The sequence below is a fragment of the Malania oleifera genome, chromosome 12 (assembly GCF_029873635.1).
Source record: "Malania oleifera isolate guangnan ecotype guangnan chromosome 12, ASM2987363v1, whole genome shotgun sequence".
In the NCBI taxonomy this organism is placed as follows: Eukaryota; Viridiplantae; Streptophyta; class Magnoliopsida; order Santalales; family Ximeniaceae; genus Malania; species Malania oleifera.
In genome coordinates, this window is record NC_080428.1 from 61,537,915 (window position 1) to 61,554,180 (window position 16,266).

The 16,266-nt window shown below is 35.4% G+C and overlaps 1 protein-coding gene across 1 annotated transcript; it reads left to right on the plus strand.

Annotated features, from left to right (window-relative positions):
- The first annotated feature begins 1,634 nt into the window (after window positions 1–1,634).
- Window positions 1,635–16,006, plus strand: LOC131144243 (DNA-directed RNA polymerase II subunit RPB2). The gene is made up of 26 exons (XM_058092769.1): window positions 1,635–2,102; window positions 2,566–2,787; window positions 2,873–3,163; window positions 3,292–3,492; window positions 4,957–5,021; window positions 5,122–5,208; window positions 5,292–5,412; window positions 5,497–5,541; window positions 5,635–5,772; window positions 5,926–5,998; window positions 9,373–9,449; window positions 9,541–9,648; window positions 9,727–9,843; window positions 11,398–11,553; window positions 11,641–11,745; window positions 11,867–11,992; window positions 12,121–12,198; window positions 12,299–12,394; window positions 12,474–12,589; window positions 12,691–12,760; window positions 12,844–12,897; window positions 12,995–13,138; window positions 13,285–13,584; window positions 14,458–14,880; window positions 15,039–15,177; window positions 15,454–16,006. The coding sequence occupies exons 1-25, from the start codon at window positions 1,857–1,859 to the stop codon at window positions 15,156–15,158; spliced, it is 3,579 nt and encodes a 1,192-aa protein (XP_057948752.1). The 5' UTR covers window positions 1,635–1,856; the 3' UTR covers window positions 15,159–15,177; window positions 15,454–16,006.
- Window positions 16,007–16,266: the final 260 nt, after the last annotated feature.

Sequence of the window (16,266 nt, forward strand, 5' to 3'; positions counted from 1 at the left end):
AAATGTTATTATCTCAAACAAATAACAAATTTAGTATTGTTTGTTAATTAAGTTGATTAAGATCACACGTTATCAATTAATAATTATGAGCAACTTTTGTCCCTTTTGCAAACATTAGGTGGCTAAAAATGCTTTCCTTTTGCAAACATTAGGAGACTATAGGTGCTTTTTTGAGTACATATTTAATATATAAGAAGGATTGGATTCAATTGGAACTACAACTTTTTGTATGTGTTGTTACCTACATTTGAAATCCTATCTTAAATCATGGTTAGAGCTAGACACATTCATGTTGAAAGTTACCTTGAAAGAGTGGGACATGAGTAGGGATGGGATGCAGACTACATTTAATGTTTGGTTGATTCTCGATTTGTCTTTATGAATTATTTTGTTCACTGTTGGTGTGTGTGTGTGAGAGAGAGAGTACATATGTTGTGTGTTCTACTATTTTAAATGAGTTATTCTTTTAATAATTCTACTATTTGGATTAATCATATCTACTTTATTTTATTTATTAGCTATTAACTTCCATTGAACTATAATAATCGCCTTTTTCCTCAATCCTACCATATACTATATAGTGTCAAGAAATAACATTTATATGATTTTCCTTATTAAATCATATTAGGCCTAACAAAAAATTCAACTTTCAAAAAACATTCCTTATATGTTTATAATAAATGAAAACTTTTTTTATTATTATTTACTTTTAGGAACGAGTATTAATAACCTATTAACATGTTTATTTTAAAGTATTTTAATAAAAATTTAATGTTTCCCAGCGGGTCTTTTACTAGTGTAATATTAATTTTGGTAAGGATTGTTAATAAATATCTTATTTCATGCTATAACAACTTGAAGAAAAAAATTGGCTAACCGACTATTGTGGATGAAACGTCCCAAGCTATGGCAAGTCAATTTATATGACTATAAGCTTTTAATTTTTTTTTTTTGCTTAATTTAGAGTTTTACATTTTAAAGAATTTTATAATTTTTATTTATGAAGCGAGCTCTAGAATTTTTATTTACCTTTTATTTTTGTATAAGTTATTTAAATTTTAAAACATTAAAAGGGCACATTTATAATTTAATTTATGAAGTAGATACTCTATAATTTAAATTAACCATTTACTTTTGTATAAGTTATTTAAATTTTAAAATATTAAATAATATTTATTTATTTAATCATTTAATTTGCACAAAAAATTTATAAAAATTGATATTGCCATTATTATCTATGTATTTCTTTAAATTATTAATAATTTAAAATTTTAAAATTTTGAATAATAAAATATTATATTATTGTTGCTCGATTCATTGGAACCGAAAAACAAAGCTTCTTAAATTTTCAAATAATAAAATAAAAATGATATTAAATAATTTAATTTTTTAGAAAACATTCAAATGATTAAAACTTAAATCATCTATATTAGATGTCTCCATATAAGATTGCCGATGGAGTTAAACTGAAGAACAATATGAAATTCTAATTGATAAATATATATATATATATATATATATATATATATATAAATTATAATCTAATTCAAATATTAGATCAATTAAACCACAATCCTCTTATTTTCAAAATATTGTTTGGTTAATCCTCTTGTTACAGGAAACATGAGAACATTGAGGTTAAATGGATATAATTCAGCAGCCCTCACGTAACCCTCTCGCCGCCATATTTCGCCCTCTCCTATAAAACCCACGATCGACCCATTTTTTCCGAGGTTTGGATTTGAAGTCTGTTCATTCGTCTCGGTAGCTCCAGTCTCCAGCACCTTCCGCCCAATCCCATCTCCAAAATCTCACTCGCAGAGACCCCCGAAAACCCTAATCCTCATTTCCCAATCATGAACGTCGACGACGATGACTTTGAGCCCGAGATGGTGGACGACGAAGAGGAGGAGATCACGCAGGAGGACGCTTGGGCTGTGATCTCTGCCTACTTCGAAGAGAAGGGTCTGGTGCGGCAGCAGCTCGACTCCTTTGACGAGTTCATTCAGAATACTATGCAGGAAATTGTCGACGAGTCGGCTGAGATCGAGATTCGCCCCGAGTCTCAGCACAATCCGGGCCACCAGTCGGATTTTCTTGAGGTATGGGGAGTTAGTTGGGTTCTCAGTTTGGTGGGTTCTAGGGTTCCTGGGTTGGAATTGGTGGGAAAAAAAGTTCTTTTGGTTGGATTTTGGGAATACTCTTTTTTTTGAAGCCCCAGGGGGGGGGGGGGTGCTAAGAACGTTGATAAATGCTAGGCAAACAATGCGTCAGTCCCTAGTTTGTTGATTGAAGTAAATTGGTACATGCTTGGTGGTTTATGTGTGAAACAGTCCCCCTTCTTGTTTAATTCTGCACAACCAAATCTTACTAGAAATTCCGTCCATAAAGGCTAGATTATCAATTGCAGAGAACTCAATTTCAAATCAATTTAATCGCGTATCACCGAACGATGTCAGAGCATAAATGTTGATTGGGAGTGGAAATGCATGCATTTATACTCTCTCTGTGTGTTTTTGGATATTTACTGGTTTAAATATCATGATGCTGTTGGTTTTGTTGCAGACCATCTACAAAATTAGCTTTGGTCAAATATATCTGAGCAAGCCTATGATGACGGAGTCGGATGGTGAAACTGCCACTTTGTTTCCAAAGGCTGCAAGATTGAGGAATTTAACATACTCAGCCCCCTTGTATGTGGATGTCACGAAGAGAGTTATAAAGAAAGGACATGATGGAGAAGAAGTCACTGAGACTCAGGATTTTACCAAAGTCTTCATTGGGAAGGTATGTAAATCAAACTGCTTCCTGCTGAATTTGCTGAACCTTTGAGCCTTTGACCCATTTTCTTCTTTACTGTTGTGCACGTCAGGTTCCCATAATGCTTCGGTCGAGTTATTGCACCTTGTATCAGAATTCGGAGAAGGATTTGACAGAACTTGGAGAGTGTCCATATGATCAAGGAGGATATTTCATTATAAATGGGAGTGAAAAGGTTCTGATTGCTCAGGAGAAAATGAGCACCAATCATGTTTACGTTTTCAAGAAGAGGCAACCTAACAAGTATGCATATGTGGCGGAGGTCCGATCAATGGCTGAGTCCCAAAACAGGCCACCAAGCACAATGTTTGTGCGGATGCTTTCACGAACTAGTGCTAAAGGGGTAATGGGATATATTTGTTTTGGGATGGTTGCTGAGCAATGTTTGTTCAATTTTTAACTGCACTACTTGTCCTTGGTAATTACTCTCAATTTTTTTTTTTAAATATTTTTTTTTCATTTCAATCACAGCAAGGCTCTTCAGGGCAATATATTCGTGCTACCCTTCCGTACATTCGGACTGAGATTCCTATTATTATTGTGTTTCGGGCTCTAGGGTTTGTTGCTGACAAAGATATATTGGAACATATATGTTATGATTTCTCTGATACTCAAATGATGGAGTTGCTTCGGCCATCCCTGGAAGAAGCTTTTGTTATTCAAAATCAGCAGGTATCACTTCTGTAGTCATGAGTTTTCAATTTATATTGAATCATTTGAAGTTTTCATACATTTGTGATTATATCTTTGGTAAGATTATACTCAACATTCTCTTTGTGATGATATTTCTAGTATATTTTGCAGCTTTATAGTTTGTATTCCAATAAATTATGAATGTTCAAGATTCCCATAAGGATTTTGTTATCTATTGTATTGTGAGTTGGCTTACTTAGTGCAGGTATTCATTTAGGTGGTTAGTTCGTATTAACTCCCATTGTTTTTTATGTGTATGGTTGTGTTAGCGGGTTGCAAGTTTCTTCGCTTATATACTTACCATACAGTAAGGTGTAAATGTAACACGATGCATCAATTCATCAATACGTCTCATTTGAATTAGCATGTAGCACAATGATATGCTAGGGCACTATCCTCCTGAATTCTATAGAATAGGGAATGTTTTGTCTATTCCTTTGATGGTACAAAATTGTTATTTTTTTGATGCATCTTCAAAACTTCTTGTGCTGGAGAAATATTCTATGCATCTGCCCATATTCTGATGTGCTCAATGCCTCCGACCGGGGGGCACTTTGGTACATAGTTGGAACCAAAGTTACCAGAAAGCGCTAACACCCTAGCAAACCACATATTGGTACAAATGTTTTGAAACGTGGTACATTTTCATTCTGGTACGCTAAATCTAACGATCCAAAATTTGAATTCAAATATTTTTGCATAACAACTTTTTATTAGTTAAAAGTGGGGAATCACGGCATATTAATTCAATTTCTGTCATTATTAATCTATTCACAACAGAAAATCTCTTACAGACTAAGAAACATCTCAACCTCGTGTCCATAATGTACGAGTGTTCTTACACTTTTTCACCAATGTCTATTTAAGTATATGCCTAATGTTCCACATTTTAGAGCATATGCTGTACTATGATCCCATTCTTGTTCCATGAATGAGAACATTCCACTTTCTTAGTAATATTGTTTGGAACTTTTATGTGGTACAGCTTAATTTTAGCAGCTGCATTTATTTATTTATGTTTTGGAGCAGAATTTTGGAAGGATCGCGTGGGTGTGTGTGTGTGTGTGTGTGGGGGGGGGGGGGATGCAGAACATTTTGTCTGGTAATTATAAAATTTATAGTTTTTAAATTTTGGGTTTGTTTTGTAGTTTTAAACTATATTTTGGGTTCTTTGCAGCATTTATTCCATTACTGATTAGATGATGTTTTTAGCATGGAGAACAAAATTCCAGGATTACTATAAGTTTCCTGGTTCTTGAATTCATGGGGTTATTTTTGTGGTTATTATCTGTTAAGCTTGCAGTCTGTATCTTGTTGCAATGTTTGGTGTCAATCAAATGTAGTTCACATTTTTGTCTAAGAATTCTGTTGCTATCTCCCTTGCCTTTTTATTTTCTTTTACAGACTGTGGTGTGACACTTGATGTTCTGTCTTCTGTTGCAGGTTGCCCTTGATTACATTGGGAAAAGAGGATCCACAGTTGGTGTCACAAAGGAAAAGAGGATTAAGTGAGGGCTATATTAATGGTTTATTTGGTCCTCCGCCTACATCTGCACTTTTATAGTGCCCTAGAATCTTATGCTTATTGCTTGTTTGTTCACTTTATAGGTATGCCAAAGAGATCCTTCAAAAAGAAATGCTTCCCCATGTTGGTGTGGCAGAATATTGCGAGACAAAGAAAGCATACTATTTTGGGTGGGGTTTGTGTGTTCTACATAAGCATTCCATTTTGGTGCCTCTTAGATAATTTTGTAATAACTTGTTGATGTTTCCACCAGGTACATCATACATCGGCTTCTACTCTGTGCTCTTGGTCGAAGGCCTGAAGATGATAGGGATCATTATGGCAACAAGAGACTTGACCTTGCTGGTCCTTTACTTGGAGGCCTGTTTCGAATGGTTTGTTATTGGTGTAGGTGGTGTTATTTTTACAAATCTACATGTCCATGAGCTTCTTATTTTTAACTGTTTACATGAATGCAGTTGTTCAGAAAGTTGACCAGGGATGTAAGAACTTATGTTCAGAAGGTTCATCCTAGTACTTTCACTTTTGCGTGGTTTATGTTTTGTACTTCATTTCTGTTTTGTGTAGTTATATACTTCTTCTATTGTATTGTGCAGTGTGTTGATAATGGGAAGGATGTTAATCTACAATTTGCAATAAAAGCTAAAACAATCACCAGTGGTCTTAAGTACTCCCTTGCTACTGGAAACTGGGGTCAAGCAAATGCAGCTGGCACAAGAGCTGGAGTTTCGCAGGTTGTTTCACATGTTTGTTTTATTGCCAATTTGTGCAGATATTATTTTTGACCTATTTGATTCCTGCTTTTTATTGTTTTATAAGTATAGTTTGTTGAATTAAACGTGCATGATTTTGTTAATTGAAAATTGTATATGATTTTTTTGGTGAAGGTGTTGAATCGACTGACATATGCCTCCACTTTGTCTCACTTGCGAAGACTAAATTCTCCCATTGGCCGTGAAGGTAAATTTACTTCCTCTGACAAGTGTTCCTTCCATAAATTAGAAAATGCTAATACCCTAGGGAATTGTGAATTAGTATGATTGTTCTTGAACTATGACATATGCCTCCACTTTGTCTCACTTGCGAAGACTAAATTCTCCCATTGGCCGTGAAGGTAAATTTACTTCCTCTGACAAGTGTTCCTTCCATAAATTAGAAAATGCTAATACCCTAGGGAATTGTGAATTAGTATGATTGTTCTTGAACTATGGCTTTAAAATTTGGACCCATGAGTAATTTGGTGAAGCCGCTAGGTCAATCTAACTGGTTATATCACCATGATGTAATATATATGTATATGCATTTGTGTAATATGTGTTTGTGTGTATAAACAATGTTTGCTATGTTGTTTTTTTGGGTTCCAGAGGCATCATTATTCCATAATAAGCCATTTTCTGATCAATACAACCAAGTGACCATTATATCCGTGCAATAAATACGATGTAATATAAACCTACATGGGTGCAATATAATTTCACGTGGTCTAGGTCTGCTAGCCTCTCCATTCTACGCACTAGGAGTTTATGTCTTGAAGGTTTTTTGTAGAGAGAGAGAGAGGATGTGAAGGTCAGAGCCAACATGTCTCTGCTCCATTCCACCTGCACCTCCCCCCACCCCACCTGCAGTGTGGGGGGCAGGGCATAGGAAGTAGGAACATTAGCACTATTGAAGGAATGAAAGGAGCAACCATTGGCTCTGCTATTCAAATCCAAGTGAGCTTCAGCCATTGTCCTTCTGGAGAGCTGGGATTGCAGAGTTCATGGCCACTTTTTTTGGGGGGTGGGGAGGATTAGGGGGTCTGGTTTGGTTTTATTTTCGTTTTTTTTTTTTTATAAAAAAACTATTTGGGTTTACCCATGGCTGATATTGGGTCAGGAGGGTTGGCAACAATTACGGAATTGCGTGTTAGACCCAAATTGTGTTTAATTTTAATTTTTTTAGGTCAACATAACTGGCCTAGTGACTGGTGTGGTTCAATCTTGTCAAATTGACCGATACAGTCCAATTTTTAGCACCATATTTCACAACATGATGAATTTTCATTTTAGAACTCTAATCTCATACAACAACAATAACAAGCCTTAAGTCTCACTAAGTAAGGTCAGTTATGTGAATCCTTCTCTACCAATCCGCTCAATCAAGGGCATTTTCTTCAGCTAACTCTAGATCTTGTGATCCAAAATTTTAGTTTAATCCATATAAAATAGTTCTATTAGCAGTATCTTGTGGCATGCACTGACATAAATCTATTATTATAATAAAGGCAATGCATTTTTTGGGCAAAAAAGTTAAAAGAAGGAACAAGCGTAATCAGACCTGCTCATTATTTGGGACCTTACTCTTCCCTTTGGGCTTCTATTGAATCAGGTATAGGTTTATTGTCCATCTTATATATAAATATATATATATATATATATATATATATATTTATATATGAGGCAGCCCTGGAGAATTCAAATCGAAGCAATTGGATGTTCGACTGTGGTGAATGTTGAGCTAACACGACTCAGTGAGCAATTTACAACAAGTACCAGGGTGAAGCATAAGCATGTGAAACAAATTTAAAATTATTTTTTCAAGTTTGAAACAAAAAGAGCTGTAACATTCAAATGCATTTAATGGATCTTTAAAACAATATATGAAGTCAAACAAACACAATTGAACAAGTGGAACTAATGGGATTCAATTCACAATTCAATCAAATTGGTTCAACTTATTCCATATAATATGACAATCAAGAATGTTCACAAATTTCGTAATGATTGTTCAAATATATAAACTCAAGTCCTGGTTGCCTGTGACAAATCACAATTTTAATAAATATTTGGTCTAATTGAATGAGGTCTAAATAATAAGATGAGTATGTTTTGAAACAACTGATCATAGCCCAGAGCACAAACAAATGAATTTTTTTATGGGTTTTTAGCAATAGAGGGTTTTGATATAAAGAGGTTCCAAATAAATATTTCAATGGGTAAAGAATGTTATTTGTAGAAGTATTAGTTTTAAAAGTTTTCAATTAAAACTTGTGAGTTAACTATTAGCACGTTTAACAGGACAAATGTTAGGCTGTAATGGTTGCTTGGTTGTATTCTTGTATTCATTTATAGTTTTTGCCTTTGCAAATTTTTGACTCATGTTGTGGTCTTAGATGTGGAAAAACAATGGAATAAATGAGTTAATTAATTATTTTTCTTATATTAAAACCCTAAATTAGATTTTTTAAATTTATTGAATAATGTCAGCAAAGATTAGTAGAGAATTCTTAATTTTATAAACATAACAAGTCAAAAACTATTCAAATTTGAAATTAATTGATCAGTCCATGTAACTTTAATTTTTTTTTAATTCAAAAATATTTGAAGTTAGGATTAGCTTTTTGTAGCATTCTTATTTCTTTATTGAATGTGAATGTCATAAAATTGATGTTATATTAAAGTTTCATTTTAACTAAAAATTTTAATGATTATTGTAAAAATAAATATGGAAAAAATGAAGTGATTTGTATCAAACTTGTCTCATAAAAAATAGGAGGTTTTCTTTGCTTTCTATTTTAGCATAGGTTTAAGAAAAGAGAAAACATACTAGAGGAAGTAAACTTATTCATTTAAGATTCTTTAAGGTGGAAGATCCCGCTGACCTGCATATTATTGAATTTAAAGTTTTTAAGATTGTAGAAAAGTACGGTTAGAGTTTTGTAGCATTGTCGTGCCTCTGTCCCATAATTACTTTTATATAGTATATGCTATATTTAAATTTTAGTTTTAGAAAAATTATTATCATTCTAAAAAGCAGTATGGTAAAATAAGTAAATTTGCTACGTAAATTGTCTCGCAAAAGTAGGAAATTCGTTTGCTTTCTGTTTCAGCATATATCTAAGGGGAAAAACATATTAGAAAAAGTAATTGTATTAATTTAAGCTTCTTTGAGGAGGAAGGCCTCACTACCCCATATAATGAATTTAAACATTCAAATTTTAGGAATATACAAATAGATTTTTGGAGTATTCTAAGGCCTAGTCCACTAGTATAATATATACATAACTACTTAAAATGGAGCATTATTGCAATCATATTAATCTACCTCACTGAAGAAGATCTCTTCTAAATTTAGAAACATCCTTCTCTTAGATAGTAACTGTCACCATACATTTTACATCCAAAATATATATAGAAGTATGACCTAATGTTCAACATTTTCGAGCATGTGCTCTACCGTGATCCACCATGTTTGACCTCCATCTATCTTCTTGCCTGTTTTATTTATTTATTTTTTTATGAAATTCTTGTAAAAAATTATCTGTATTGTAATTCTGTTTCATATTATTTGACCAGGGAAATTGGCAAAACCACGGCAGTTGCACAATTCACAATGGGGTATGATGTGCCCTGCTGAGACACCTGAAGGACAGGTTAGTATTGTGTTTGCTGGAGAAACTGTTTCTTTTTCTGGGGACTTGCTTCTTTCTTTTTCATTTTTCAAACTTTAACTGCTTCCACCAGGCATGTGGACTAGTGAAGAATCTTGCATTAATGGTTTACATAACAGTGGGATCAGCAGCATATCCTATACTGGAATTTTTAGAAGAATGGGGTACTGAGAATTTTGAGGTGTGTACACTGTTTCTGATCAAATAGGTGTGGAATTTTCTGCTTGCTTCTTAGTTTGACTGTTTGCTTTGATTGTAGGAAATTTCTCCTGCTGTTATTCCCCAAGCTACAAAAATTTTTGTCAATGGTTGTTGGGTTGGCATCCATCGTGATCCTGATATGTTGGTGAAAACACTAAGGCGACTGCGAAGACGGGTTAGTATGCCAGTCAGAGTTTTTGGCTTATTCAACAGCTTGTGAAAATTATTGTGAAACATTTATGGCTGTCTTCGATGTTTGGTGCGTATGGATTGTGTTCTTTTTCCTCTTTTCCATTGTTTAATCTCCTTATTGTGCTTCTTATCCTATTATCTATACTTCAATATTAAGCCAACACACCTAATGTATGTACAATGTGGAGTAAGATATCTGAACCCCATGACAATTTAAGATACCAGATGCAAACTGGTGCAGATTGAGGGATGATAATGTAAAGATAAGGTGTGTGGTATGCACCCACACGGTGTGTGTAAACGCCCTAACTTTCAAGTCAACTGCACTATGCTGGCTCATAGTTCTTCTTTCCCCATCAAGTGATTGAGTGGGACTTGTTTTCTGGTATTATGTCACAGAATATTCCATCCTCATATTTGCACCAAGATTTTTTTTTTTTAAATGAATTAGGATGAATCTCGATTATAATCATCAAATCCTAAGACAACCATATGTGGAGAAGCAATAAAATTATTTATTGCTTATTTTTGTATTCACAACTCTTCTGGAAATTGCAGAAAGTAAGTTGTTTTTGTGTACATAGAAAAGAATATTTTCAAGTTGAGCAAAATTGCTTCAAAAAATAAATAAATTGAACAGCAGGTAGGGAATTGACGAGTGAAGTGAAGGACTTGGTACATGTATTATTAACTCTCTGACAGTCTTTCTTGTTGTGGCCTTCGGGTTGCTTTCCTTCAATCATGCAGAGGCTCCTGCAACCTCTACTGTCATCATTTTCTTACTCCTCCTTGGGCTTGCCTTTAGTGTGGTGGTTGAGAGTCACTTTTGGGAGCCATTTGTTAATCAATTTTGCATTGGACAGTTTAAAAACAATACATACTCAGATATTACTTACAAAACAATTAGAACAGTTCTGTATTCAGATTAATGATTGGTTCAAGTTAAAATTCAGTGCCGGTCCATGTGAATCAGATTTGAATTCAATTCGGCCCTTAATTTTACCGAACATCTCCTTACTTCGTGCTTATCTCTAACATGACAGTTCTTTGTATGGTGTGTGGCTACATACTTATACAGACACGAATGAGTTATGAAATAACATAGGGAAGAATTGTTGTGCTTTCTCAACAAACAATTTCAGTTTACACATGATTTAGCAAAAAAGGGTTTCTGATTGGGAAGTTTTGTCCAAGGAAGGGAAGTTGGTTATTGTTCGGCCAAACTCTTAAAATTTTAGGGGCCTCATTATTTTCTCCCAACTGTTTGCATGTGTTGATTCTCTTTTTGGACTACTATATTTATGGCATAAGAGTTAGAAACATTCCCAATCTTTTGTTTGTTGTTTACCATTATGAGGTTTTTGTGCTGCAGGCAGACTCATGTCAAGTCATTTTGTTTTAGGTTTCCATAACAACCATAACATGATACCTTATTTTTATGTCTATTCATGTGTATTTTTTCTCATATGCATGGAGATTTGTTTAAATGAAAACAATGCAGTTATGTGCAAGTCTAAAATTATCTTAACATCCACAGGTTGATGTTAATACTGAAGTTGGGGTTGTTCGAGATATCCGGTTGAAAGAACTTCGAATATATACAGACTATGGGCGCTGCAGTCGGCCATTATTTATTGTGGAGAAACAAAAGCTTCTAATAAAGAAGAAAGATATTCAAGCATTGCAGCAAAGGGTATGTTCAGTTGAAGTTCTCAAAAACATCTTTTGGGCTTAAGTTTTTGCCCTTGACTATATCAATTTTATTCTACCTTTTCGCTAGGAAACTGCGGAAGAGGGTGGCTGGCATGATCTTGTCTCTAAGGGATTTATTGAATATATTGATACAGAAGAAGAAGAGACTACAATGATTTCTATGACCATTAATGTGAGTTTCTAAGATCTAGTTTTTTTTAGGCAAAATGCCCATCTCAATTAGTGTCTGGATCAATCAACTCATTGAGGGGCCTAAAAGTACTTAGAAATTAACAGTTAAAAATATGTTGTAGGATCTTATAACGGCAAGGCTCAATCCAGAAGAAGCATATTCTGAAACTTATACCCATTGTGAAATCCACCCATCATTGATATTGGGTGTTTGTGCTTCAATCATACCATTTCCCGATCATAACCAGGTAAGTTTTGTCATTGCAGTGAAATTTCATGCATGTATGCACCTGGACGCACACAGAACAATACCCCTTTTCCTTTCACCACTCCCACAAAAAAATCCCTCTCATTTATTGTCCTTGCTTGCAATCAGTCCCCACGTAATACGTATCAGTCTGCTATGGGGAAGCAAGCCATGGGAATTTATGTCACCAACTATCAATTTCGAATGGTATGTAGTGAGGTTCATCTCGATGACATTATGTTCATTTTGTATTTTATTGCATCTTGGCTTCCGTGAGTTACAGGATCGCTAATTCTTCTTCCCTTAGGATACATTGGCATATGTTCTCTACTACCCGCAAAAGCCTCTTGTTACTACTCGAGCTATGGAGCATCTGCACTTTAGGCAGCTTCCAGCTGGCATTGTAAGCAACTATTGAAATTCCATCTTTTAATCACACTTCAACATTGTTTCTTATTATCCTTTTCTGTAATCTGCTTCAGAATGCCATTGTCGCCATTGCATGTTATTCGGGGTATAATCAAGAAGATTCTGTTATTATGAACCAATCTTCAGTAGACCGCGGATTCTTTCGATCCCTATTCTTCCGTTCATATAGGTAAGGAGGTCTTTAACAGATTGATTATTGCCCTACTAATTCCTGCTTGTGTTTGTTGTTTTGCTCTATAGAGGTGAATTATTGACTTTTCCCTTACATAGGGATGAAGAGAAGAAAATGGGGACACTTGTTAAGGAGGATTTTGGGCGGCCAAACAGAACTGATACAATGGTAAGTGCTGAGTGTCAAAAATTTCTGATTCTTTGCTACTTCTTGGCGTAATCAGGCATTGTGACTTAGAAGCTGTTCTGCAGGGCATGCGACATGGCTCCTATGATAAATTGGATGATGATGGTCTTGCAGCTCCTGTGAGTATATAAGAATTTGTTCTCCACCTTGTTTTGTACCGCATTCTTTTAATTATAATAGATTAAATTATCTAATTAAATATATTATTGTGTTCAGGGCACCAGAGTTTCAGGTGAGGATGTTATCATTGGTAAGACCAGTCCTGTTGCTCAAGATGAGTCTCAGGGGCAGAGTGCACGTTACACACGGCGTGACCATAGCACAAGCTTACGGCACAGTGAAACTGGGATTGTGGATCAGGTAAACTGTATCGTATAGCAATCTAATATAGGTTTGGGTTTTGCAAGTTCATGCTTTTGTTGAATGCTTGAACCCAACTATTTTGTGCAACTTGTTTGGCATTGGCTAAACTTGGTACCAGCTTCATGTTTCTGGTACTTCTGTAGGTTTTACTGACAACAAATGCTGATGGGTTGAGATTTGTGAAAGTTCGGGTGAGATCTGTTCGTATACCTCAAATTGGAGACAAGTTTAGCAGTAGACATGGTCAGAAGGGGACTGTTGGCATGACTTACACGCAAGAAGACATGCCATGGACAGTAGAAGGCATCACTCCAGATATTATTGTGAATCCACATGCTATTCCTTCTCGAATGACAATTGGTCAGCTTATTGAGTGCATCATGGGGAAGGTTGCTGCTCACATGGGAAAGGAGGGGGATGCTACTCCTTTTACCGATGTTACTGTAAGTTTTTCTCAGAAAATTTTGAAATCTTTTTATGCAGCAGTGTGCATGGATCGTAGTACCAGTTATTGGTCACTTTGATTACATGTAAAGCCAGGAAGCTTAATCTCAGAGAAATGGAGTCCCTTAAAATTAATTGCATGCTAACAGAGTAGGCTTTTACATATGGTCTTTGTAGCAGGTAAGAGTTGGAGCTGGGACCAGGGATATAGAGAATAACAAGAATTGTTATTATGACTAGTCAGTAGGGGCTAGTTCGCTCTCTTCTTAAAACATTATTTACCCCTTGCAAAAGGCTGTCATTTCACTTATAGAAGTGTTAAGCAACTAAACTTTAGTGGCCTTTTGTAGACATACTGGGAGTTTTTTTTGCTCTTAATTAGTTGTGCTAAACCGTTCATAAAAACCAGTTGAGATCATTTACTGAATTCTTGTGCTGCAGTTTGGCTATTCTAGCAATGCCTGAGGTATAATTTTTCTGAAAGCAATGATATGCTGCCAAACTGGATAACCAGTCTCTATAGTCAGACCATCCAGTATAACTCATGAAACCAGGTGGATTATGTGGATAGTTTGGCTATAAAACTGGCATCTAGAACCAAATTATTTTCATTTTCTAATTTCCCATCCGTGGTCTTCACACCTGAAATGTCAAAGCATAAGTTTTGCTTTTTAGGAATCACTTTTTTTTTTTGGGTAGTCTCTCTTTCTATTCTAAAATGTAGTTTTTTTTTTTCTTTATATGTTGCTCATTTGTTTTGCGGAAAGGACAAACATGGATAACGTGAACTTTTTTGTGCTTTAGAATGAAGCTCTCATCATTAATTGTGTTATGCAGTTTTGCAAATATTGACTGACCTTGACGCAATGTAGGTGGACAATATCAGCAAAGCTCTTCACAAGTGTGGATATCAAATGCGTGGTTTTGAGACCATGTACAACGGTCATACAGGGCGGCGTCTCACTGCTATGATATTCCTTGGCCCTACTTATTACCAGAGACTTAAGCATATGGTTGATGACAAGATCCATTCCCGTGGGCGGGGCCCTGTGCAGATTCTTACAAGGCAGCCTGCTGAAGGACGGTCCCGTGATGGAGGTCTTCGTTTTGGGGAGATGGAACGGGATTGCATGATTGCACATGGTGCTGCTCACTTTCTCAAAGAGCGATTGTTTGACCAAAGTGATGCATACAGGGTTCATGTATGTGAGCGTTGTGGGTTGATAGCTATTGCTAACCTCAAGAAGAATTCTTTTGAGTGCAGAGGTTGCAAGAATAAAACTGATATTGTTCAGGTGAACATCCTATTTATCAACTCCTGCAATATGAAAAGTCCTCTCCTCCCCCTTCTTATTTTCCCTCTTCTTCCATCCTGCTTTTTTTAAAGTAATCTCTGTCATTGCACTAATGAGAGCTTGTCCTCTTAATGGGTTCCTGATGATTCTATATGCAGGTTCATATCCCTTATGCTTGTAAACTGCTGTTCCAAGAGCTAATGGCCATGGCCATAGCACCTCGAATGCTCACAAAGGACGTCAAACCGTCCAAAAACCAAAAGAAGAAAGGTGCCTGAGATGCCTGGCTTCCTTAAGGTGGTTGTTTCCATAGCCTTATTTATCCACATGAACAGAGCTGTACAATTACCAACAAAAAACTAAAACAAACTGAAACCAAATCGTTCGACGTTTTGGTTTGTATTTTTTGCCTTCGGCTTTCTTTTTTCATTTTTTATAAATATTTTTTTCTTTGTTTTGGTCTGTTTTTCATGTAAAATAACCCAAAAAAAATCAAATCATTTATTAATATTTATTCTATGCACTATCATTTCCTTTTCAGTTATTTTATTAACTACATAATTTTTTTTATAGGGCTGTATTATTAACATGCTATTTGCATTCGTCCAAACAACTGGTTGGGAGAGGGAGTTTTGAGAAGAGGAAGAGGCCCCTTTCCTTGCTGCCCGGAGAATGTGGGAACAAGGGAGGGCCTCTCATTGTACAGTCCATTCAACCTCCAATTAGACCCTTTTCCTACGGTGTTTTTAGTTTTTGGTTAGCCCAAATGCATGGATGGATCCTGTGTCTTACCGAATAGCAGCAGAAGCCCCCTTTGTCGCAGAGCAGCCTTTACCAGAGATTGTTGAGCGACTCTGATCCAATGGGTCTTCCTTACCAAGTGCATGGAAAATGGAAAGTGGAAAATGGAGGATGGACTCGGGAGGAATTAGAGGCTGAAATATGTCACGGATATTGGTGTCAAGAAGATATGTTGTATGCATAATTAAAGGAGAGCTCAAATACTAGGAGAGAATCAATTTGTTTTCAGATTTTAGGCATGGTAATTTACGTAATCGATTGGGTGAATACATTTTGCTACATCAAATTAATTCATGACAAAGTTAATATGCCCGTTTGGATAAAAGATTTCGCTCCAGAGGAAAGAAAGAAATTTATTTTTATATTTTTTTGACTACAGAACATTATTAGAAACAAAAGCCTATTTACAGCTTAATATATAATTTGAAAAAACAAAGCAGTTTTCAGAAAATATGTAGCTCTTGTGAGTTTAAAATTTAATTTTATTTTAGAAGTATAAATTGTGTATGATACAACAAACAACAATAACAAACAACAACAACAACAAAATCAAGTCTTAGTCCTACTAAGTGGGATCGGCTATAT

Bases quoted from the DNA above. Each gene is read 5' to 3' on its own strand.
- LOC131144243 (XM_058092769.1), top strand. From the start codon at position 1,857: ATGAACGTCGACGACGATGACTTTGAGCCCGAGATGGTGGACGACGAA. The intron at 2,103-2,565 runs GTATGGGGAGTT...GTTTTGTTGCAG, and splicing joins ACCAGTCGGATTTTCTTGAG to ACCATCTACAAAATTAGCTT. The intron at 5,773-5,925 runs GTTGTTTCACAT...TTTTTGGTGAAG, and splicing joins CAAGAGCTGGAGTTTCGCAG to GTGTTGAATCGACTGACATA.